At 42.7% G+C, this 25,666-nt stretch overlaps 2 protein-coding genes across 6 annotated transcripts in view; both read right to left on the minus strand.

Moving 5' to 3' along the window:
• Nucleotides 1-12,576, minus strand: part of LOC115173885 (serine/threonine-protein phosphatase 6 regulatory ankyrin repeat subunit A) — a 49,790-nt gene extending 37,214 nt beyond the window's left edge. Inside the window, exon 1 of one of the 2 annotated variants that reach the window (XM_029732371.1) lies at nt 12,372-12,576. In XM_029732371.1, coding sequence (XP_029588231.1) covers nt 12,372-12,395 — 24 coding nt within the window. In that variant the 5' untranslated portion in view covers nt 12,396-12,576. Of the gene's footprint in view, nt 1-313; nt 811-12,371 lie in introns of those variants that run through there. The other variant, XM_029732370.1, reaches the window with a different exon arrangement.
• A 5,041-nt stretch (nt 12,577-17,617) lies between these two features.
• The window catches only part of snx13 (sorting nexin 13), a 36,866-nt gene continuing 28,817 nt past the window's right edge, over nt 17,618-25,666 (minus strand). For 2 of the 4 annotated variants that reach the window (XM_029732375.1, XM_029732373.1), the window contains 9 exons: nt 25,473-25,615; nt 24,874-24,981; nt 24,665-24,775; nt 24,054-24,215; nt 22,891-22,962; nt 22,619-22,764; nt 22,470-22,538; nt 22,273-22,385; nt 17,618-22,188 (listed from right to left, as the gene is read on the minus strand). In XM_029732375.1, the coding sequence (XP_029588235.1) occupies nt 21,953-22,188; nt 22,273-22,385; nt 22,470-22,538; nt 22,619-22,764; nt 22,891-22,962; nt 24,054-24,215; nt 24,665-24,775; nt 24,874-24,981; nt 25,473-25,615 (1,160 nt within the window). In that variant the 3' untranslated portion in view covers nt 17,618-21,952. Of the gene's footprint in view, nt 22,189-22,272; nt 22,386-22,469; nt 22,539-22,618; nt 22,765-22,890; nt 22,963-24,053; nt 24,216-24,664; nt 24,776-24,873; nt 24,982-25,466; nt 25,616-25,666 lie in introns of all 4 variants that reach the window. The other 2 variants (XM_029732374.1, XM_029732372.1) reach the window with 1 other exon arrangement.

Genomic DNA, 25,666 nt, shown 5'->3' on the forward strand with positions numbered 1-25,666 from the left:
CAGTATCTTCCTTATCACTACCAGTTAGGATGTTTGAACCATTATAACACTAGCCATAACCAAACACTAGCTAAAGGCTTGGTGCATAGTTCACTATTAGCAACATTCAACCTTATATTGTGTGTGCTGTGCAGTATACGCATCTGTATTGTTTTGCCGGTGCTATTTAAATTGTGCATGACAGATTCCCTCTCGAGGACAATCAATTATTCTATTGAAAACATTCACAAGCTAAATGCATCTCTAACCCTGGCAAAAACATTAGGCTAATCCACAGCCAACCAAAACAGCGGAGGTGGTCCCTCAGTCTCACCTTGTCTTCCTGAGCTCTGCGACATACGGCATGATGGGACTTGCGGTCCGGAGAGGGTTTGGGGTGAAGGAGGGGAGAGGGGTGAGGAGGAGAGGGACGAGGAGGAGAGATATGTTCATCTTCCTCCTCCTCCTCCAGCACCACGATACACACACGGCTCGCACGCTCCGACCGCATCGTTAACACACACATACAACGTACCCCCCTTATACAGACACACACATTGTACCGCTCACATACACACACGGCTCTGTAGTTCCAACTGCCCTCGTTCTCTTAAAAACACACTGTACCCCCTCTCCACACACCAGCCCCCCCACTGTAACAGTGCAGCTCCTGGGGTGTAATATAATCCAAGCTGAAAGCAGCTCTGTCCTCTCGATGTCCTCCACTGTTCCCGAGCTACAGCAGTCTGGCAGTCAGGCAGCTCCCTCTCCCTCACACACACTCTCTCTCGCGACACACAGTGGCTAGGGATTCCTCAGTATAATGGCAGCAGCGGCATGCGGCAGACTGATCTGCCTGGCTAGCACACAGGAAGCTACATATCCTTACTGCCGCCTGTGCTGCTGTAGCCAAACACACACGCTCACATACATACACACACACACACACACAGAGGCCCTATGATTAGTGCGGACAATGCTGTGAGCCGGAGCTGTGTGTATTTGTGTGCATTTGTTGCTCTATTCAGAAAGCTGCTGAAACCAGCGCTTTCAGAGCGATAGAGAGAGAGAGAGAGAGATGAGAGAGAGAAGGGGGAGGGGGCGAGAGAGAGAGAGAAAAAGAGGGGATGGGGTATGGTGAAAGGGGGAGGGGAGAGTGAGGGGACAGCTAGCAGTAGGTAGGTAGCTCAGCAGCATAGCTATCCTCTTGTTCTCAGTCCAGACAGACAAGCACTGACAAAAAGGTCACATCCTGGATCTGGTGCAGCAGTACTGGTCTACACTGTAGAAGTCTGTACTGTTCTATAGTGGTCTGTACTATATAAGTCTGTATTGTTCTATAGTGGTCTGCACTATATAAGTCTGCATTGTTCTATAGTGGTCTGTACTATATAAGTCTATTGTTCTATAGTGGTCTGTACTATATAAGTCTGTATTGTTCTATAGTGGTCTGTACTATATAAGTCTGTATTGTTCTATAGTGGTCTGTACTATATAAGTCTGTATTGTTCTATAGTGGTCTGTACTATATAAGTCTGTATTGTTCTATAGTGGTCTGTACTATATAAGTCTGTATTGTTCTATAGTGGTCTGTACTATATAAGTCTGTATTGTTCTATAGTGGTCTGCACTGGTCCTTAATGGTGTCTATGTTGCTGTGTCTATGTTGCTTTGTAGTGGTCTATAAGACTGTAGGGGCCTGAACTGGTCTGTAATTATGTCTGCACTGGTCTGGTCCATAGCATCTGTACTGCTGGTTTGTAGTGGCCTGTACTGGTTGGTGTTTTTATTCAGGCACAAAGGCTCTGCTGTGTTCTCCATTAGGAGAAGAGAGGCTTTATCCCGCTCACAGAACTTAAAGAGAAGTGTATGCCAGTGTGTGTGTGTGTGTGTGTGTGTATATGTGTGTGTGTATGCCAGTAACCCCATTGGTGCATTGGTGGCTGAGCTTCCCCTATTCCCTCATTATAAAAACTGGAACAAACTGGCAAGACAACTAGAGCAGCGTGTGTGTGTGTGTGTGTCTGTTGTAACTGTTTTCATATGGGAGGCAGAGCCTGAGAGCCTAGAGGAGCATTCTAGCCTAGCCACAAAACCCCATTAAATCAGTGTGTGCGCGTGTGTGCATGCATTCTCCCGCTTTGCTTTGTGTGTGTGTGTTGGAAGACTTGCAATAGAGCAGATCTAAATCATATGACCAGTCTGTGTCCCCAGTCTGTCTCTATGGTAGACATCGGAGGGGCTATCAGCACCAGATTTGGTCCGTTTACAGAAAAACAGCACCAGTTAGAAGAACCACAGAACATGTCTTTCTGGGAAACATTGTCCCATAAGGGTGTACTGACATATAGTAACATCCCACGGATGATCAAAAGAAATAGGATGCACCTGAGCCCAATTTGGATTTTCATAGCAAAGAGGTGTGAATACTTAGGTAAAGAGATGTGTGTGTGTGTGTGTGTGTGTGTGTGTGTGTGTGTGTGTGTGTGTGTGTGAGAGAGAGAGAGAGAGAGAGAGAGAACAGGCATGCTTACCCTGATTTTCCTCTAACCCTGCTCACAGGAATCTGTGTGTGTTTGTAATGTAAGACTCATTCACACATGGGTGTGTTTGGGTAGGTGTGAGCATCCAAGGCCTACACACCCACGGCAACGGGTAAGAATTGGTATTCAGTAACATAGGGACAACCAGCTCCAGCCTCATGTGAACACATCCACACACAGTCCTGCATCAATCAATACAATTTGGGTTTGCGCTTTGAGGCTTGAAAACTGACAAACCACATGTGTGGTTCCCATGGTGAAGCATGGAGGAGGAAGCGTGATGATGCTTTGCTGGTGACACTGTCAGTGATTTATTTAGAATTCAAAGCACACTTAACCAGTATGGCTACCAGTATGGCTACTGCAGCGACACACCATCCAATCTGATATGTGCTTAGCGAGACTATCATTTGTTATTCAACAGGACAATGACCCCAAAACACACCTTCAGGCTGTATAAGGGCTATTTGACCAAAAAGGAGAGTGATGGAGTGCTGCATCAGATGACCTGGCCTCCACAATCACCTGACCTCAACCCAATTGAGATGGTTTGGGATGAGTTGGACCACAGAATGAAGGAAAAGGAGCCAACAAGTACTCAGCATATGTAGGAACTCCAAGACTGTTGTAAAAGCATTCCAGGTGACAACTTCATGAAGCTGGTTGAGAGATTGCCAAGAGTGTGCAAAGCAGTCATAAAGTCAAAGGGTGGCTAATTTAGATATATTTAACACTTTTTTGGATACTACATGATTCCATATGTGTTATTTCGTAGTTTTGATGTCTACACTATTATTCTACAATGCAGAAAATAGTCAAATAAAGAAAAACCCTTGAATGAGTAGGTGTGTCCAAACTTTTGACTGGTACTGTGTGTGTGTGTGTGTGTGTGTGTCACACACACACACACACACACACACACACACACACACACACACACACACACACACATACATCCTTATTTTTGGCACTAAACAGTCTAAACCCTGTCTACGCCAGGGGAAGGGTTCTACTAAGCTATATGGAATTGTTTTAAGGTCATACCAAGGATAATTTTACTATTTGATTTAGAATTTTAAGACCCCTTGAAGTATCAAAATATATATACATTTGCATATTATTTGATGAAAATGTGTATTTCTTCTTACTGCTATTAGCCCATACAAACGCATTGAATAACAGATAGTCCCCAAAAAATGATCTAATAAGGAAGTTTGTTCTCAAGTCCGTCCTGTATAAAATTCAGAAAGCATTCAGAATTCTTGACTTTTTACACATTTTGTTGTTACAGCCTTATTCTAAAATGTATTACATAGTTCCCCCCCCCTCAATCTACACACCAATACCCCACAATGAATAACCAAAAACAGGTTATTCACATTTTTTGCAAACGTATTAAAAATATAAATCTGAAATCTACCATGTACATAAGTATTCAGACCCTTTACTCAGTACTTTGTTGAAGCACCTTATATTTTCGTGCATACGTAACATTCCTGGGATCTTTCATTTCAGCTAATGAAACCAAAACTTTACATAGTGTTTGTATTTTTGTTCAGTGTAGTTTGTAGGCCAAACCGTTCGGACGCTACAGACGATTTTGCGCGAAGAACGATTTTCGGGATGTCTCATGGTCTGACAAACACCGTTCTAGTTCTGACACCTTTTACCGTAGATGCGGAAGTGCGACATCGGCGGATTGAGACGCATCAGATCTCTAGCTTAAACTAATATATTTTTATGGGGATTTTCTGATTATGCCAACTCAATTTCCGCAGGGGCGCAGACATCAAATCTAGGGGGGTTAAGTTAGATGGAGAGCGGCGGTAAACAGCAATTTTCAAGTCTTTCCACAGATTTTCAAAGGGATTTAAGTCTGGGCTTTAGCTGGGCCACTCAAGGACTTTCACATCCTTGTTCTGAAGCCATTCCAGTATTGCTTTGGGTGTATGTTTGGGGTCATTGACCTTGGGCAAAGATTTACATTCCAGTCTCCCAGGTTGTTTGCACTCTGAAGCAGGTTCTAATCAAGGATTTGCCTATATTAGGCTCCATTCATTGTTCCGTCTATCCTTACCAGTCTCCCAGTCCCTGCCGCTGAAAAGAATCACCATAGCATGATGCTGCCACCACAATACTTCACGGTAGGGATGGTGTAGATGGGTGATGAGCTGTGCCTGGTTCTCTCCAGACATAGTGTTTTTTATTCAGGCCAAAGAGTTACATTTTTGTCTCATCAGATCATAGAATCTTTTGCTTTATCATCGGTCTTTCACATGCCTTTTTTTTTGCAAACTCCAGGCGTGATGTCATGTGCCTTTTTCTCAGCACTGGATTCCATCTGGCCACTCCCATAAAGCCCAGATTGGTGAGGTGCTGTAGAGACTGTTGTCCTTCTGACAGGTTCTCCCATCTCAGCCAAGGATCTCTGTATTTCTGTCAGAGTGGTCATTGGGTTCTTGGTCAACAACATGACTAAGGTCCTTCTTGCCCGGTTGCTCAGTTTGTTCGGACGGCAAGCTTTAGGCAGAGTCTGGGTAGTTCCACTCTAGAAAAAGTTTTATACCCTTCCCCAGATATATGCCTCATCACAATTCTATCTCAGAAATCTACAGACAGTTCCTTGGACTTCATGGTATAGTTTCTGCTGACATGCACTGTCAACTGTGGGACCTAAATCATGTCCAAACAATTGAATTGGCCACAGGTGGACTCCAATCAAATTGTAGTGACATCAAGGATGATAACAAAAATAATTGGATGCACCTGAGCTCAATTTGGAGTGAGTGTCATAGCAAAGGGGAGTGAATACATTTATAAAAACATGTTTCCACTTTGTCAGTGTAGTGTGTGTATATGGGTGATACAAATCTATGTAATCTAATTTGAATTCAGGCTATAACACAAAATGTGGAATAAGTCAAGGGGTAGGAATACTTTCTGAAGGCACTAAGAACTCAACACAAACAGCACAGAAATACAATATGAAAAAAATAAGGAACAGCATGTCAGAAATCAGCTCAATGTTATTGGAACACACTAAACAAACAAAATGAAGATGTACGGATTAATCACTTCTCAAATATTTTTGGCTCTGTAACAAAGAACAAACACATATATATACATGATCATTTACAAAACTTAGAATTAGCTATTAAAGACTACCAGAACCCACTGGATTCTCCAACTACACTGAACGAACTACAGAAAAAAAAGGGCAAAAAGGGCCGATACCGATTAGTCGGCCGATTTTTGAAGATGTATTTACTTGTAATAATGACAATTACAACAATACTGAATGAACAACTTATTTTAACTTAAAAAAATACATCAATAAAATCAATTTAGCCTCAAATAAATAATGAAACATGTTCAATTTGGTTTAAATAATGCAAAACAAAGTGTTGGAGAAGAAAGTAAAAGTGCAATATGTGCCATGTAAAAAAGCTAACGTTTAAGTGCCTTGCTCAGAACATGGGAACATATGAAAGCTGATGGTTCCTTTTAACATGAGTCTTCAATATTCCCAGGTAAGAAGTTTTAGGTTGTAGTTATTATAGGAATTATAGGACTATTTCTCTCTATACAATTTGTATTTCATATACCTTTGACTATTGGATGTTCTTATAGGCACTATAGTATTGCCAGTGTAACAGTATAGCTTCCGTCCCTCTCCTCGCTACTACCTGGGCTCGAACCAAGAACACATCGACAACAGCCACCTCTCAAAGCAGCGTTACCCATGCAGAGCAAGGGGAACAACCACTCCCAAGTCTCAGAGCGAGTGACGTTTGAAACGCTATTAGCGCGCACCCGCTAACTAGCTAGCCATTTCACATCGGTTACACCAGCCTAATCTTGGGAGTTGATAGTCTTGAAGGGGTGGGTATAATTTGTGGAACGTTCCAACAGGAATCTGTTCCAAAAAACGTAAAGTAAAAGGTTGCCAACCAACAACGCATACAAAGTAGCAACGCATACAAACCTAGCTAACTAGCTGCCGAATAGGCATCAACTCACCACGTAGCTTATTCTTAATGTTTGTCCATAGGCAACCAGAGTGAGGACAGACATTTTTCCGAATAAACGTGATGAGTGAAAAACGCAATGAAATAGACCACTCCCTACCCGGTATCTTATTCTGCCGCTATACAACTTTGTATGCGTTGTATTTTGGCAACCTTGTTATTTAGGACGTTTTTGGAATAGATTCCTGTTGGAACGTTCCACAAATTATACCCACCCGGCTTGAAGTCATAAACAGCTTGAAGCACAGCGAAGACCTGCTGGCAAAACGCAGGAAAGTGCTGTTTGAATGAATGCTTACGAGCCTGCTGGTGCCTACCACCGCTCAGTCAGACTGCTCTTTCAAATATCAAATCATAGACTTAATTATAACATAATAACACACAGAAATACGAACCTTAGGTCATTAACATGGTCGAATCCGGAAACTATCATCTTGAAAACAAGTTTTTTCTGTTCCGTATTTTATCTAACGGGTGGCATCCCTAAGTCTAAATATTCCTGTTACATTGCACAACCTTCAATGTTATGTCATAATTACGTAGAATTCTGGCAAATTAGTTCGCAACGAGCCAGGTGGCCCAAACTGTTGCATATACCCTGACTGCGTGCAATGAACGCAAGATAAGTGACACAATTTCATGTTAGCAGGCAATATTAACTAAATATGCAGGTTTAAAAATATATACTTGTGTATTGGTTTTAAAGAAAGGCATTGATGTTTATGGTTAGGTACATTGGTGCAACGACAGTGCTTTTTTCGCAAATGCGCTTGTTAAAATCAACACCCGTTTGTCGAAGTAGGCTGTGATTCAATGAGAAATTAACAGGCACCACATCGATTATATGCAACGCAGGACACGTTAGATAAACTAGTAATATCATCAACCATGTGTAGTTAACTAGTGATTATGTTAAGATTGATCGTTTTTTTATAAGATAAGTTTAATGCTAGCTAACAACTTACCTTGGCTTCTTGCTGCCCTCGCGTAACAGGTAGTCAGCCTGCCATGCAGGCTCCTCATGGAGTGCAATGTAAGGCAGGTGGTTAGAGCGTTGGACTAGTAACCGGAAGGTTGCAAAAACAAATCCCCCCTGAACAAGGCAGTTAACCCCCGTTCCTATGCCGTCATTGAAAATAAGAATGTGTTCTTAATCTGACTTGCCTAGTTAAATAAAGGTGTAAAAAAAATATATTATATTTATATATATATATATATATATATATATATATATATATATATATATATATATATATATATATATATATATATATATATATATATATATATATATATATATATATAAATGATTTAAAAAAATGAATACCACATTTTTGGGGGCCAAATCGGTGGCCCAAAATACCGATTACCGATTGTTATCAAAACTTGAAATCGTCCCTAATTAATCGGCCATTCCGATTAATCGGTCGACCTCTAGTTTCTACAACTTCGAGTCAACCTGTGGTAAATTCAATTTATTGGACATGATTTGGAAAGGCACAGATCCTGTCTGTATTTGGAAAGGCACGCACGTCTAGAGTAAACCTGGCACCATCCCTACGGTGAAGCGTGGTGGTGGCAGCATCATGCTGTGGGGATGTTTTTCAGCAACAGGGACTGGGAGACTAGTCAGGATCGAGGGAGAAATGAACAGAGTAAAGTACAGAGAGATCCTTGATGAAAACCTGCTCCAGAGTGCTCAGGACCTCAGCCTGGGGCGAACGTTCACCTTCCAACAGGACAACAACCCTAAGCACACAGCCAAGACAACACAGCAGTGGCTTCGGGACAAGTCTCTGAATGTCCTTGAGTGGCCCAGCCAGAGCCCGGACTTAAACCTGATCGAACATCTCTGGAGAGACCTGAAAACAGCTGTGCAGCAATGCTCCCCATCCAACCTGACAGAGCTTGAGAAGATCTGCAAAGAAGAATGAGAGAAAATCCCCAATTGCACGTGCCAAGCTTGTAGCGTCATACCAAAGAAGACTCAAAGCAGAGTATGATAGCTAAGGAGATGGAAAAAATGTGGGCGTTTGATTGCAAATATGCAGAGGGATTTGAAAAGGGAACACACTAGAAGGCTGTTGTAATCTGGAGACAGGTGTTTTATACATCTTCAAACTAAGGGAAACCATGGCACCCATGATAGAGGGAGAATCGTTCATCCATGGTTGTGAGCGTTCATGATGTCACTGCAACAACTGCCTTTAGTCTTGAAATATTTGGTTGTTTAGTACACTACAGTACTCGCTCTGTTTAGCACATGGCCTCACGTGAACCCTTAAAGAGATGGGTGGGGATAAGGCTTAACAGGGTGTGAACGATGCTGAATGGATGTAGACAAAGAGCTCTCCAGTAGGTATACCAAAACATTCCAGGGCCATTTTCTCAAAAGTGGGTTTAAAAGTTTATCAACTTTCAAAGCATAATTACTTTCCTATGGTTCCTCAACTGTAGTGTATGATATACCATTTTCTAGAGTCTCAACTTTTGTCCAATGTAAAAAAACACAATTTCAAATTTTGCTACGTAAGACCGAATCGAGCCGATTGGTCACATTTGTATTGTTTATTTTCTTTTGAAACTTTTGTGAGTTTACTGTTCATTTCTGAATGTTTACATTTACTGTACATTTGAGTCAGGGGATTGGTAATGCTCTCTAGTTGCGCCGTGATTGGCTCAGTGTTCTGTCAGTCATGGAGACATTACGTCACTGCAAAATTTACAGGTAGAGCTAGAAAATTCAAGCCCCTTGGGTGCTGCCATAGAGTTATATTAGAAGTGCCCATCCAAGAAGGCTCAAGGTCATTGGGCACAGATAAAATGACATGAAATCACGGTATATCTACCGTAGCTTTGATTGGACTGATCATGTCAACGTCATACTTTCAAAATCTTAGCTACCAAGCTAGCAGTCATCATCATGAATCAAGTCGACAATCTACTGGCAAATCATTTCATGAAGAGAAATTATAGATAAAAACGTATCAGTACGAAATGGCAAATTCAACAATGAGTGGTTTGGAAGGAATCAGTGGCTAACTGCAAGACTCGCAAAGCAATCCCTAGTCTGCTATTCAGTGGAGTGGGTGTGAGGTCCACGTCTGGGTTTAAGGGTCTCTTTTCCAAGCTTCAAAGGATAAACATTGAACATTGGCCATGCTGTCAATCCAGCATGACTTCTGCCGCATTCAAAACAACTGGAAACTCAGAACTGGGAATTCTCAGATTTCAGTGAGTTCAAGACAATAGGGAACTCTGGAAAAAAAATACAGTCATCCAACTCGGTATTCCAAGTTGGGAATTCAGGCCTCTTTCTAGAGCTCCGACCTGAAGATCACTGACCTCATGATTGAACCTTGTTTATTTCCCCAGAGTTCCCAGTTGTCTTGAAAGCACCATAAATCCGGAGAATGCCAGACTTTGATGACAAAGTTTGATGACCAAATTTGCCCACGAAGGACCACCGCGCTACCTTCCTGTTGAAGTGAATACAGTACATCAAGGTGAGTCCAAAAATGTCATGTATGCTGCTGCAAAAATGATGTAATATGCTGTGTAGTAAGCTGTTCGTAGCCCATGTGCCTCACCCTACAACAAAAAAATCCCTTCCCCCACACAATTTAGCCTACTGTTCTGACTTGGTGGTGCACATGTAGCCTATATCCTGTTTTAGAGAAATGTAATCATTGAATATTGTAAGAGCTTTCATTGTCCGTTTATATGCCCCCTTTATTTATCCTATGGTTCTGACTTGATGTACAAGGAGAATACTGTAAGAACAGCCCATGTTCTGAATTCTGTCGCTGTACATTTCAAAAGTGCTGAACAAATAGTTATATTGACTACATCCGTCCTAGCTCATTAATGCCTTAATTAAGCAATAAGGCCCGAGGGGGTGTGGGTATATGGGCAATATACCATGGCTAAGGGCTGTTCTTATGCATGACGCAACACGGAGTGCCTGGATACAGCCCTTGGCCATGGTATATTGGCCATATACCACAAACCCCCAAGGAGCCTTATTGCTATTATAAACTGGTTACCAACACAATTACAGGGGTATAAATACATGTTTTGTCATATCAGTGGTATTCGGTCTGATATACCACGGCGTTCAGTCAATCAGCATTCAGGGAGTGAACCACCCAGTTTCTAATCAAAATTACAGATTGCCTCTTATGCGCTCGTTGTCCACTTATGCAATAGTCAGTAGAAACCACAATTGTTTAAGCAAGTCTATCCACATCGACGGGACAGCAGTAGAGAAGCTGGAAAGTTCCTCGGTGTACATATCACCGACAAACTGAAATGGTCCATGCACACAGACAGTGTGGTGAAGAAGGCGCAACAGTGCCTCTTCAACCTCAGGAGGCTGAACAAAATGTGGCTTGTCACCGAAAACCCTCTAACTTTTACAGGTGCACAATCAAGAGCATCCTGTAGGGCTGTATCACCGCCTGGTACGGCAACTGCACCGCCCACAACCGCAGGGCTCTCCAGAGGGTAGTGAGGTCTGCACAACACATAACTGGGAGCAAACTACCTGCTCTCCAGGACACCTACAACACCCGATGTCATGGGAAGGCAAAAAAGATCATTAAGGACAATATCCACCCGAACTACTGCCTGTTCACCCCGCTTCCACCCAGAAGGCGAGGTCAGTACAGGTGCATCAAAGCTGGGACAGAGATTGAAAAACAGCTTCTATCTCAAGGCCATCAGATTGTTAAACAGCCATCACTAGCACAGAGAGGCAGCTGCCCACCTACAGAGTTGATATCATTGGCCACTTTAATAAATGGAACACTTGGCACTTTAATAATACCACTTTAAGAAAGTTTACATATGAGATAAGTAATGCGAGATATGTATATACTGTATCCTGCATTATCTATTCTATACTATCTATTGCATCTTAGCCGCTCTGTCACTGCTCATCCATATATTTTATATATTCTCATCCCATTCCTTTACTAGATTGTGTGTATTAGGTTTTGTTGTGGAATTTGTTAGATATTGCCTGTTAGATACTGCTGCACTGTCAGATCTAGAAGCAGAAGCATTTCACTACACTCGCAAAAACATCTGCTAACCATGTGTATGTGACCAATAAAATGTGATTTGAAGTCTGGTAAATCAGCTTTGTTTTTTTATAAGGCAGTAAATAAGCTTTAACGAACAGTTTGTGGGCGCTGTTTGTCACCGTTAGTGTTGTGGCTTTGCTGGCATGCATCGATATTTTTGTTGTTGTTGAGTTTGGCCCACCAAGATTTACATGCTGAAATTGACACTGGTGTGTGTATCCCTAAGAACACATTTCAGAAGAATCAAAACACCCTAGGAACTGGAGAATAGACTAGCCGACTACAACAGACAGGGAGTGTTAAGGCAAGTGTGTGTATATTGGAAGGATATTGGCAGACAGAGGGTGCATACTCTTGAGTAGGCAGTACACTAAACAACTTGTAGAGTGTCAAGGACCTTTGGATACACTCACGTGCAAACACCCCTTTTGGACTTTACACCTGTTGCTGACCAGCTGAGAGTTATCTGTCATGACGCCAGGTGACTTTACATGTAGCTATGCTTTGACAAAGTCATTTTCTGTCAAAAATAAGTTGGCTAAAGCAATATAACTTGCATATCTACCAGGCTTTAACTTCGGCTAAATATATAGCTAGCTAATTATAAGAGTTTCGAGTCGTTTGTACTTTATGCAAACGACCCAAATGTAGGCTAATTTAGCTAAACGACAAGCTGTTTCTTTAAGTAACGTTAGCTCGGATAGTTACTAATAGCTAATTAGCCCTCAACCTACCTGGTCTCGAATCTTTAGAACCATCGTTTTTCTTGGTTCGCCGATGTCTTAGTTTTACCGGCGTGTCTAGCTAACCGGCTGCTGAGGGTTATGGCCCGTTATAGTCCCGTTTGCATCACGCTCTCTCCTTCCAAAGACAGAAACGCAAGAAACCAAACAAACCCAACAACATAACAGCCGCTAGTAAGAAGACTATTGATTGGCTAGAGGCTAGTTCCCCCCAGCAGTAATAACGATGCTGGTTAGCCAGCTGCAGATGAGCATTGCGAATGAGGGATTCGTTTATCTGTCCCGGGTTACCAAGTGTGTGGAGTTTAAACCGGGTGAGAAGTGATTGCATTCGTTTTGGAACCAGGCTGCATGCCTGCCTCCAGGGCGTGAGCCGAGTGCCCCGCTCTGGCCGACTGCGATGTCGACTCAAAACTACAGTGACGCAAAAAAGCATGTGGAGTGATGAGTAGGATTCTGTTTTCACATGCAAAAGTGATTGGTTTTGACAAAAATACTTTTATCTGCCTTCCCAAGGAAAACTAGCTTGAAAATTCAAACATTATTTTATGGAAAAGAGATGTTGTATGTTTCTGGACAATGCACAATGATGCCTTGTTGACAACATGACCAAACCAGATTTTGAGAAGGGCATTCCTCCCTGCTTTCCCGGATGGTGACGGGCAATTTCAAGGTTCAGCCCTGACAAGCCCCAGCTAGTGTAATATAACTCCTTCCGTTGTTTCATTGAGAAAATCCATTTAGAAAATATTTGACATAACGGACCTAGAATAAAAATGTGGGATAGACAGGCGCAGGGGAGCAACTTTCACTGGGGATGGGAACGGGGACGACATGTCCCCCACATTATGAAATTGCGTTTTTGTCCCCCCAGGTTTATCATTGGAATGGGATACAACACGAGGCATGGGTGTGCTTTAGGACCAGGCGGACCTCACCGAGCGGGCGGATGTTTAGAGTGTAACAGAACTGGATAAAAAAAACTATATATATAGTTATTTGCCCCCACTTCTAAAACCAATGTTGCGCCCGTGGTCATAGGTCTACTGTATGTGCATTTCTCAGATTTGACAATTGATTGAAAACTCCCACTATTAATCATTATGAAATAGATTAGTTCAACTGTAAACGTTAACTGTAGCTAGTATCTCTACACAGCAATTCTAATAACTACTTTTGAGGAGATCTTGTGAAATAAAAACCCTACAACCTGTCAAGGGGATTCGATAAAGCTGGGTGCCCAGGTAAGCAAAGTCGGCTCAAAACAAAAGTGACGTAACTAAGTACGTGTGGAGTAATGAGTATGATTATGTGTATGTGTTTTCACATGTAAAAGTGATATTGCTTTTGATACAATACAATATTACTATACTTCCCAATGAAAACTAGTTTGAAAATTCAAACATATATTGTATGGAGAAGAGATGTATATTTCTAGACCATGCACTATGCTGCCTTGTTGAAGACTTCCAAGCAGCAGATTCTTGCTTGATTTGAGATGGGCGCTCCTCCCTCACCGCTTTTGACGGTTCATGTCACGGGCCATAGACTGGTGCTCTGCGGCAAAACAAAACTACCTCATGAAGCTGGTTGAGAGAATGCCAAGAGTGTGCAAAGCTGTCATCAAGTCAAAGGGTGGCTACTGTGAAGAATCTCACATATAAAATATATTTGGATTTAACACTTTTTTAGTTGCCACAAGATTCCATATTTCTTATTTCATAGTTTTGATGTTTACAGTATTATTCCACAATGTAGAAAATAGTAAAAATAAAGAAAAACCCTTGAATAAGTACAGTGGGGGGAAAAAGTATTTGATCCCCTGCTGATTTTGTACATTTGCCCACTGACAAAGAAAGGATCAGTCTATAATTTTAATGGTAGGTTTATTTGAACAGTGAGAGACAGAATAACAACAAAAATATCCAGAAAAACGCATGTCAGAAATGTTATAAATTGATTTGCATTTTAATGAGGGAAATAAGTATTTGACCCCCTCTCAATCAGAAAGATTTCTGGCTCCCGGGTGTCTTTTATACAGGTAACGAGCTGAGACTAGGAGCACACTCTTAAAGGGAGTGCTCCTAACCGCAGCTTGTTACCTGTAAAAAAGACACCTGTCCACAGAAGCAATCAATCAATCAGAATCCAAACTCTCCACCATGGCAAAGACCAAAGAGCTCTCCAAGGATGTCAGGGACAAGATTGTAGACCTACACAAGGCTGGAATGGGCTACAAGACCATCGCCAAGCAGCTTGGTGAGAAGGTGACAACATTTGGTACGATTATTTGCAAATGGAAGAAACACAAAAGAACTGTCAATATCCCTCGGCCTGGGGCTCCATGCAAGATCTCACCTCGTGGAGTTGCAATGATCATGAGAATGGCGAGGAATCAGCCCAGAACTACACGGAGGATCTTATCAATGATCTCAAGGCAGCTGGGACCATAGTCACCAAGAAAACAATTGGTAACACACTATGCCGTGAAGGACTGAAATCCTGCAGCGCCCGCAAGGTCCCCCTGCTCAAGAATACATATACATGCCCGTCTGAAGTTTGCCAATGAACATCTGAATGACTCAGAGGACAACTGGTGAAAGTGTTGTGGTCAGATGAGACCAAAATGGAGCTCTTTGACATCAACTCAACGTGTTTGGAGGAGGAGGAATGCTGCCTATGACCCCAAGAACACCATCTCCACCGTCAAACATGGAGGTGGAAACATTATGCTTTGGGGGTGTTTTTCTGCTAAGGGGACATGACAACTTCACCGCATCAAAGGGACGATGGATGGGGCCATGTACCGTCAAATCTTGGGTGAGAACCTCCTTCCCTCAGCCAGGGCATTGAAAATGGGTCGTGGATAGGTATTCCAGCATGACAATGACCCAAAACACACGGCCAAGGCAACAAAGTAGTGGCTCAAGAAGAAGCACATTAAGGTCCTGGAGTGGCCTAGCCAGTCTCCAGACCTTAATCCCATAGAAAATCTGTGGAGGGAGCTGAAGGTTCGAGTTGCCAAACGTCAGTCTCGAAACCTTAATGACTTGGAGAAGATCTGCAAAGAGGAGTGGGACAAATTCCCTCCTGAGATGTGTGCAAACCTGGTGGCCAACTACAAGAAACGTCTGACCTCTGTGATTGCCAACAAGGGTTTTGCCACCAAGTACTAAGTCATGTTTTGCAGAGGGGTCAAATACTTATTTCCCTCATTAAAATGCAAATTATTTTATAATATTTTTGACATGCGTTTTTCTGGAGTTTTTTGTTGTTATTCTGTCTCTCACTGTTCAAATAAACCTACTATTAAAATTATAGACTGATCCTTTCTTTGTCAGTGGGCAAACGTACAAAATCAGCAGGGGATCAAATACTTTTTTCCCTCACTGTAGGTGTGTCCAAACTTTTGACTGGTACTGCATAATGCATCAGTAAAGTAGATACAGTCTCGTGGTCAGGGCCAGTTATAGCCTTCTGGGCGCCATAAGCGAGATTTGGTTGGCCCCCCCCACCTCGCAGCTAAACATTTTAGTGGCCACCCTCTTGACAGTGGAGATATATTTTTTTGTTTCAAGTACATTTCCTGCAATTCTACACATTTTGCGATCAAGCGTAGAGAAAATGTTGCAGTTTTAAAGCACGTTTTCTGCGATTCTACACATTTTGTCATGGAGCGGAGAAAAAATGTAATTTTATAACACATTTCCTGAAATTCTACCCATTTTGCATGTTTGCAGTTTTAAAGATGCACTATGCAGAAATTGCTCTCCCATTTCCTGGTTGCTGAAATTTGAATAGTTCGCCTAATTTCAGTTTGTGACAAAACAAGCAAGTACAGTGTAGAGAATCATTGTACCATCCGAACGGCTGTGAAATATATTTTCCATAACCAAAAATATTGTATTTTCAGCTGTTTGAAGCTGGTGTAGAAAACCAAAAGTAAAAGATCTATAAACAAAAATAGCACACATAGAACATATCTACAACTTCTTAGACTTGCTTTCAATGTGAATGAAACACATTTATTTCTATGTGAATTTGGTCAGGTTCACCCAAAAAGTTACACATTGCAGCTTTACAGCTAATTTCCTGCAATTCTACAAATGTAATGACTTATGCAATGTTAAAATAGTATCTGAGTGAGAATGACTAACAAAATCAATGTGGGCCCCATGAAGGCCAGGTCGGTATTTGGCCAAAATTACAAGTTTAGATAGCTGGCTAGACTAACTACCAATCTAAAAATGATTAGCTGACATGGCTAAATGAGTGACTGCCAGTGACTGTAATAACCAGAGAAAAACTGCTGATGCACAACCACATTTATTGTATTCTTAGTGTATTCTACTATCCCTACTCTCAATAGTAAGTTTGAGGCCCGACTGAGTTCCCTAGTGGCTGGGGGCCCTAAGTGACCTCATGTCACTTATGCCTGGAACTGGCCCTGCTCAGGGTGGTTGATTGACATGCAGTCTGTCCCTATAATGACTGTTATTAATAGCTTGTGCTGTCACTGGATAGGCTACCTCTGACCTTTTGCCTGAAGAGTCTCCCCGACCTGGGGACAGTCCTTATCAAATATATATCAGTGAATAATGTGGCTCAGATATGAGATACCCAGGAGCTATCGGATTAAAGTCTATAGACCAGACAGATTAGTACAGTATGGTCCACTGAAGATGAAAGGACGCCACCTTGCAGCGACAGAAGTCATGACATAGCACTGGCTACAAATCAGCTGCCAAGGGGAGTGTATTTTGGTGCTTTCAAGACAACTGGGAACTCTGGAAAAAAACAAGGTCAAATCATGACGTCAGTGATCTTCAGGTCGGAGCTCCAGAAAGATGCCTGAATTTTCGAATTAGAATTCCGAGTTGGATGACCGTTCAAAACTATTTTTCCTAGTCGGAACAATTTTCCCCCCTTAGTTCCCAGTTGTTTTGAACGCATCATTCGTGTTGTATGTAAGTGAGAGATGCCCTACAGCTACTCTAAGCCCTGCAGCCATCTTAGGCTAGACTGCTGCTAAGCTGGTGAGTGTGAATGTTTTTACAAATCTACATCTCCTAAACCGTGTTAAGCTGCTAACAGCAGCTCCTGCAAACTCTAGCTGGAGTGTGTGGTTGCAGAGAGAGGAAAAGAGTGAGGGAGAAAAGGGAGACAGAGTGGGAGGATGCAAGGGACTCTGAAGGAGAGAGAGAGATCACTGAAGAGCAACACGTACCACACAGTGGTCAGTTAGTTACAATTTTATTATTAGTGTTATACTGATCGGAGTTCAGCGTCTCCAAAGGAATAGTTTGGTAAGCATGATGCAAGAAACACCACAGAGTAGGGGTCTCCAACTCTGCTCTTGGAGAGCTACCCTCCTGTGCAGGATTTTGCTCCAGCCCTGCTCTAACACACCTGGTTCAGCTGCTCCTCATCGAGACCTTGATTGGCTAAATTGGGTGTATTAGAACAGAGCAGGGTTGAAGCAAAAGCCAGTAGTTCTCCAGGAAGAGGGTTGGCCACCCCTGGTTCTAGAGTCTAGAACCCACCCCTGGCTCTAAAATCTTTCGATTTCTCTGGTTCTAGAGTCTTGAGTTCTTTTCAGTCTAAAATTACATTCTGTTTGATCTTTGTCTTTTGTTAAAGAAAAATATGAAAATAGAGTTGACAGACATTTAGGCACACTATAGACACGTACTGTACACAGATATGCACACGGTTCATTATCATAGATTCATAATGTACTAGGAGATCCCAGTTTTTCACAGCAAAGTTTCATCAAAATCTACATGAGGCTGTGTTGTCTCATTGTGTTCACCCATTAGATACTGTTCCCATTCATTTCATGATTTATACAACACAGGATCATGTTGATGTGGGGTAAATGCTATGAAAACCTGTCCCCAAGGGATTAAAAAACATCAACAGCCAAGCCGTCTTGAACGGGAGGAGAGTGTGGAGGCTTTTAAGGTGAAGTCCTATGGGGTTCCCCTGGTCAACTTTCCAGTCTGGGGACAAATATCCACCTCCATTTAAAAAGGTGTCACAGCTCAGAGTTAATGTCCTCACGCTGTCAATCACAGTCAAGAGCTGCTCATTGCCAGCCAATCACAGCAGACGAGAGACAGTTCCATCCAATGGCAGCAGTGGAATGGAGCTCTGTTCGGCCAATGGAAGAACTCCGGTAGTAAGTGCTCTTCAGCAGTGATTCTATTGGTTCACAGGAACACAGTATTCCTGCAATTCGATTGGTCAGATGACAAAGTCTCTCCTGTCATTGGTTCATATAACAGGATGCAATTCCCATCCAGAGGCTTTAGCCTGGCTGGATCACTCCTCTTTCCTGCTACTGACATATCAGCACGGAAACCACAGATTCATCAGGAGTGAGAAAACCCCCCAAAAAACACAGACTTATAAAACAAGTCTAAATACATTTTTTTTTTTTTTTTTTTAACATCGGAATGTAGGTTGTTGGGGTTAGAATACTTTTTTTCTTTGGGGAAGGGGGATAATTCTTTCACCTTTTCTACAATTTTTCAAAACATTTTAGTTTACATTTTATACAATATACAGTTATTCAAATACACATGCATTAAAGAAAAATATTGCACAAAATGAATGACAATAAAAGTGTGATTAAGTAAGGATATCAGTGGGTTTTCTCTTTGTAACGGTGTTGCTGCGAGTGTGTGTGTGAGAGCGTTACTATAGCATGGTCTCTTGGTCTGTATTAAGGCTGCTTCACTAAAGCTCACACTGGCACAGTGTCTGACTGGGGAGGGCTGCATCTTACTGCTACACACTCAAACGCACAGAAACACACACAAACCTCTAAAAGACCTAACACAGACAGACAGACAGACAGGACCCACAGAGTACATTCTAATAGGCATACCTGTGTATGCGAAAACACCCGACAGACAGTCACCTCTACAGACGGCAACATTCACACAGTCTGGCCTGTTTCATTTCATTCTGGCTCCGTCCAAAATGGCACCATATTCCTAATATAAAAGTGGACTACTATTAGGCTCCGTCTGTCCAAAAGCAGTGCACTAGAATGGGGTGCCATTCATATTTCATATTTACCCAGGTCTCAGCTCTAGAGAGAGCAGTTGAGCTGTGCATTCTGGTTTCTTCTTCTTTCACATGATTAACAATAGGAAGCACAGTGAGTAGACTAGAGCTGTCTCTATCCTGCCTGTCTACACACAGACACACAAACAGCTAGGGCTTTGGTTGTCATGGCTACTGACCGGTGCATTAAAAAGGGGAAATGGCCTTTAGGCCAAACCCTGCCTCCTTGTGTCCGAAAGGATTATGGCAGGCATGGATGATGTCACATTGTGTAAAAAAAACACAAAATAACAAAAACGTGAAAAAACACACGCCTTGCAGAACCGGATGTGGTTGACACTGCAGGCCCATTCTCTGTCTCTATTTCCTCATCTGTCTCCTGCTGTTTAAAAGCTTACAGTATAAGTCAGACCCATATATATACCCGTAGAAAAAGAATCTATTCATTCTATTTCTATGTACAGGTACAGTATATACACAACATTTGCCATTCAACCTTTGTGGGTCGTTCTACGAAATGAGTCCCTTTTGCATCCCTTTGATATTTTTTGTAGAAATTGTGAGGCAATATTGATTTTTATAGCTGCAATATGTTACTTTTTGGGCGACCTGGCCAAATTCACACAGAAATATGAGTTATAGATCTGTCACTCATTGAAAGCAAGTCTTAGAAGCAGTATATATGTTCTGTGGGTTATTTCTATGCTTCACGGTCTTAAGTTTCATTTAGCAACTTTTACTTTCGTTTTTTTTTGTACACCAGCGTCAAACAGCTGAAAATACAATATTTTGGGTTATCGAAAAGCTATTTCAGGGCGGTTTACATAGTACAATGATTCTCTTCCCTGTACTTGCTTGTTTCGTCATAAACTGAAATTAGGTGAACTACTAGAATTTTCGTAACCAGGAAATGGCAGATCGATTTCTGCATAGTGCATCTTTAAAAGCCTGTTATATTAAATGAAGTGACCACATGGACAATTCAACACATTTGATTTTTAATATGAATAGACTTGCTAAAGTGCCACAATTCTGCATTTTGCCATGTCCCTCTGTGCACTCTCTGTGACTTCCAGGAAGATGTTAACCCAAAAATGTCTCCAAGTTTTCACCATCACTGTGAAGACTAAGTTATATTGTTGCTTTGACAATGTAATTTGTGAAGAGTATTTATTTAATGTAATTCATTCAGGTAAACCCTGTTAAATGAACTATCCTATTCCTTTTTTTTTTAATTCAAATGAAAAATGTAACATTTAACAGTAAAATGATAATGTAAAAGCAGATGAGCTGGTTATACTCTTTTTTTTGCCATTTTCTCTTGATTTGTGGTGGAAAAATAAGTGGGTTGAGCATAACACATCAACCCCGTTACTCATAGATAGAAAGGCAAAAAGTGTTTTAACAATTAATTGTTTTTTGTGAAGCTGGTATTAAATTGCCCCTCCCTGTTGCACACAAGAGCCTTCCATTCCCTCGGTCACAAGGGATTTATGGCTGATTTAAGATGAAATCGTCACCCTGTTACGGTCAACCCTGTTACGGTCAACCCTGTTACGGTCAACCCTGTTACTTTATCTGGCACTTACATTTAGCATTTTTGTTTCTTCATTTTAGTCATTTAGCAGACACCCTTATCCAGAGCGACTTACAGGAACAATTATGGTTAATTGCCCTTAAAGGCACCGACAGATTTTTCACCTAGTCGGCTCGGGGATTCCAACCAGCGGCCTTTCGGTTACTTGCCCAATGCTCTTAACTGCTAGGCTACCTGCCGGCCAGTTATTTTTTTCTTTAACCTCTTGAGATGGGAAACTATGCTTTTTATTAGGTTGAAAATATGCTCTTCATTAAATCTACATTTCTTTCCCACCAAATTACTCTAACCCAGCGTTTCCCCAAACTTGGTCCTTGGGACCTTAAAGGGGGTCCCGCATGTTTGGGTTTTTGCCCTAGCACTACAAAGATGATTAATAAACTCATCATCAAGCTTTGATTACTTGAAATCAGCTGTGTAGTGCTAGGGCAAAAAAAACTGTGAACCCAGGACCGAGTTGTGAACCCAGGACCGAGTTTGGGAAACACTACCCAAAAGGGACTCATTACATGGAACGACCCATGTATTTCTCTATCCATAGCTCTGCTCTCTGGTATCAGTAACGGAGATCAGCTGCTGTGTATATCAGAGCAGCTGTCAGTCTGACCACACATCTACAATAAAATAGTTTAGTAGGAAATAAAAAGTACAAAAATAAAATAAAACCCAAATGAGGTCTCTAAACTGTGCACAGGAGAGGAGAGTGTGAGAGGCATGTAGGGCAGAGGAGGAAGAGTTAAGTGCTCGGATGGCCCAAAAAGCACCTCTGACATAGAAAGAAGGACACGCACACCTCTTCTCACCAGCACACATACACACCCTCCCCACCTCCCTCCGTTCTCTCACGGCGTGTGAGCGAGTGTGTGTGTCACCAAGTACACTGCCCAATCCCAGTCTCCTGTCACCTCTTCAGGGAGGTGCTCTTAAGTTTCTGTGTGTATCTAGCTGTGCGCGGCGAACGGGAGTGCAGTTTGACAAACAGCTCTGGGAACTTGTACTGAGGGAACATGGTCTCCAGGAATCCTTCTAGGAGCACGTAGACCAGCCGACGATTCATTGGTCCGTGTTGGAACATGTCAAACACACGAAGGATGCCTTTACGAGTCGTATCCGCCCCTATGATGTGCTTCAACTCATCTAGAGGAGGATAGAGTGAGAAATGATGGATTAATAGTGAACAAGTGTGTTCAGTCTGTGTGTGTGTGTGTTTGTGTGCATTACCTGGCATGATTCCCAATAGGTTGGTCTTGGCGGCGACCCGTGTCCTCATGCGGATGTTCTTGTCCCGGCGGGGCGGAGACTCTGCTAGGATTCCGTTGGGCCAGTATGAATCCCTGCACAGGGACGGGACCACAGAGAGTTACCTTCTAACCAATCACACACAGCGATCTAATAGTGCGTGTGTGTGTGTCTGTCACCTGAACTTCTTGACGTAGTCTGCCACCTGTTCTGGAGCTGTCATGAAGTCCACATGATCAACGATCTTCCTGCAGAGACCAGAGGGGCAGACAATACAGTCAGATCTCTGTATGTGGCACTGGTGTGTGTGTGTGTGTGTGTACAGTACCTGTTGATAGTGTCTCCGTATGTGGCTCTGATGAGTTGCTGCAGAAGGTTCTTGATGTTCCTGCGAAGCCACTGGTTCCTCTCCTTCAGGTCAAACACCTCATCCATCAGCAGCAGCATCACACGCAGAGGGATGTTATCATCCACCTGGAAAACACACACCTCCCAATGTAAACGTTATACCACTATATTGCTTTCACTAATTGATCATGTTTCAGAGGAGAGGGCCTATAAACGGGTGGGACCGTGTGCTAGTCGGGGTGTGGTACTCACGTTGTCGTCCAGCTGGGCCGAGACTCGGCAGTGCTCTGGGTCAACGTCAGACTTGGGGAGCAGTGGAGGCACCTGGACATCAGACAGTAGAGTATAGTCAGATGTATAGTTGATATAAGTTGATATATAGTCTAAGTATAATTAGTACATGGTCAGTCTGGTTGGACTTTTAAGGTTAGAGAGTGTAGCAAGACTGTTGAACATGGACTGTTTGATGTTGCCCCAGTTTCTCAGACATGCGTCCAATGTCGGTTATATTAAGGTTGTAGTATAGGTAGTAGGCCTGTGAACGTTTAAATGTTTAATTGGGATCCTTAACGTTAAGAAAAACCCTTACATAGATGCAGAAAGTAAACAGCATAGTGGGTCAATTTCCGCAACAACTAAGATCGTTGAAGCACGAGGCTCAACTTCTCCGCTGTTTTGGTGCCCTGGCAACCACACTGAACAGCGTGAAGCGAATCTGTGCACATTCGCAGACACTGTGAGAGCCAAGTGTTGCATCTCACTCATCTCAGTATCCTAGCCTATTCATCGATGATAGGCCCTGCTTTACTGACGTTGTGAGACGTTGCAAGCCAAGAAATTGCGAGATACAGTTTTTGATTGGCAGATAGGCCTAGTGCACGGTTCTGACTTTCTGCCTGGTGGCCGACCCGCCTAGACTGTGCCCCTCCCCTCTCTCTCCGTTCCTCGCTAGCTCGCTATGAAAGATGCAAGTGTTTCTGTTTTCAGAAGTATGGCAACTAAGTCTCCTCTGTTCCAAAAATTCTGAATCTTGACACTCAGAAATGGGAGTCGACGTGCAAGGAGTTCTTTTGGAGTCGACACTCCACTACTTCATCATTTGGAAAAATGGTAGAGAAAGACAAGCGACGGCAGCGAAACCCTGTAGGGCAATACTTTGCCAAGTTAAATGAGAAGGAAATGTAAACTTTGTAAGGTGGAATTGAGGGACAGTAATGGTAGTACGTTGCAATGCTTCACCATCTGAGAGGGACGCACCATGAGACCTAAACTGTTGCTGGCAGCAGCACAGCTGCATCGCGTGGAATTATGTGCATTTTCTTACCGTTTTAAATGGAAAACCAATATGATTTTTTCAGTTTAAACGTTAAGAAATGTTTTCCATTTGTCACATCCCTAATAGGTAGAGTCCTTACCTTGAACATGGACTGTTTGATGTCCTGTCCCAGTTTCTCTGACATGCGTCCCATGTTGTCAGCAGCAGTGTTCATTCCTTCAGCCAGACTGTCTGGCAGTCTCTTCACAGCGTTGGACACGTTACGCATCGAGCTACGCAGCGGGTTCACAAACGTATCCATCTGTTGAGACATGTGGCTCAGTTGGTAAAGAATGACGCTCGCAACGCCAGGGTTGTGGGTTCGATTCCCATGGGGGACCAGTATGAAAATGTATTCACTAACTACTGTATAAGAGCATCTTCTAAATAATGTAAATGGGACACACACAGACAAACACGCGACAGGTGAGTGTAGTGAGCGATGCCGTAACTAAGCCACTTGAGTATGTACAGCTGGGCAACGGGAGTGTGTTTTTATATATAAAAAAATATATCATTTAGCAGACACTCTTACCCAGAGCAAGAGTGTCTGCTTACAGGAGCAATTAGGGTTAAGTCCCTTGCTCAAGGACACGTTGACAGATGTTTCACTTAGTCGGCTCGGGGACTCAAACCAGTGACCTTTCAGTTTCTGGCCCAAAGCTCTTAACCGATAGGCTATCTGCCATGTGTGTGTGCGTGCGTGTGTACCTTGCGTGCGAAGTCTCCCTTGCCCTTGCTGTATTGCTTATTCTCCAGGAAGTCATAGACATAGGGGACGAGAGTAGGACAGGCCTTCACCATCTCTGGATTCAGCAGCAGCTAACACACACACACAGAGAGAGAGAGAGAGAGAAGAGAGGAATGGTCATAGCCACGTAAAACAGGTATACTAAAGAAACAACTACACACACTCCTACCTGTAGGTAAGCGTTGAGATCTTTTTTCCTCTTCTCCAGGAAGTCTCTGTCCATGTTGTTGAACGTCTTCTTCCCTGGCAGCTTCAGGATCGACGTCAAGTTCTCAAACTGGAATATATCAAACACACACATACATGCCAGGTTCCCAAAATGGAGGTAAAACACACATCCATAGAGATGGGTGGAGGGGGCACTTGGACCAAAGTCTGTTTTTAGCATGGGCAGCACCATTGAGGCTTCCACCACTTTGAAGTAGTCGACTGGGTGGGACTTGCTATGGGTTAAGGCAGGATCATATCATTTCATCCAGGTAAGCAAAATTCCATAAGTGCAGGAGACAGTAAATCACCAACCTTGGCTTTATACCTGTTCAGACTATATGCACTCCAGCACATTAGGTGGTGTTATGCACCTTTTCAGTTTATTTACAAACTGCCAATGCACTCTTAGAAGTAGAATAAACAAACAACTTTAAAATGGAGATGCTGTCACAGAAGATACAATTGCAAGGATAGAAGGTATGCCATCTTTCCATATCTATGTACACACCTTAGAAGTCAGAAGGACTTTGTTATAGGAACACATATATTTACCTTTACCTGCTCCGTGATCCTCATGTGGAAGTCGTGGAAGTCGGAGTAGCGGCGGTAGGTTTTCCAGGAGTCCTCGCTGCCGTCGTGGTTACGGCGGCACACGGTGATGGCGTAGAGGGCGTAGGTCTTGCCGTGGTCGTTACACACCCCTGTAGCACCCAGCAGCCCCAACCCCATACCCAACCCAGCCCCGGGGAGAC

Source organism: Salmo trutta, chromosome 34 (genome assembly GCF_901001165.1).
Source record: "Salmo trutta chromosome 34, fSalTru1.1, whole genome shotgun sequence".
NCBI classification, from domain to species: Eukaryota; Metazoa; Chordata; class Actinopteri; order Salmoniformes; family Salmonidae; genus Salmo; species Salmo trutta.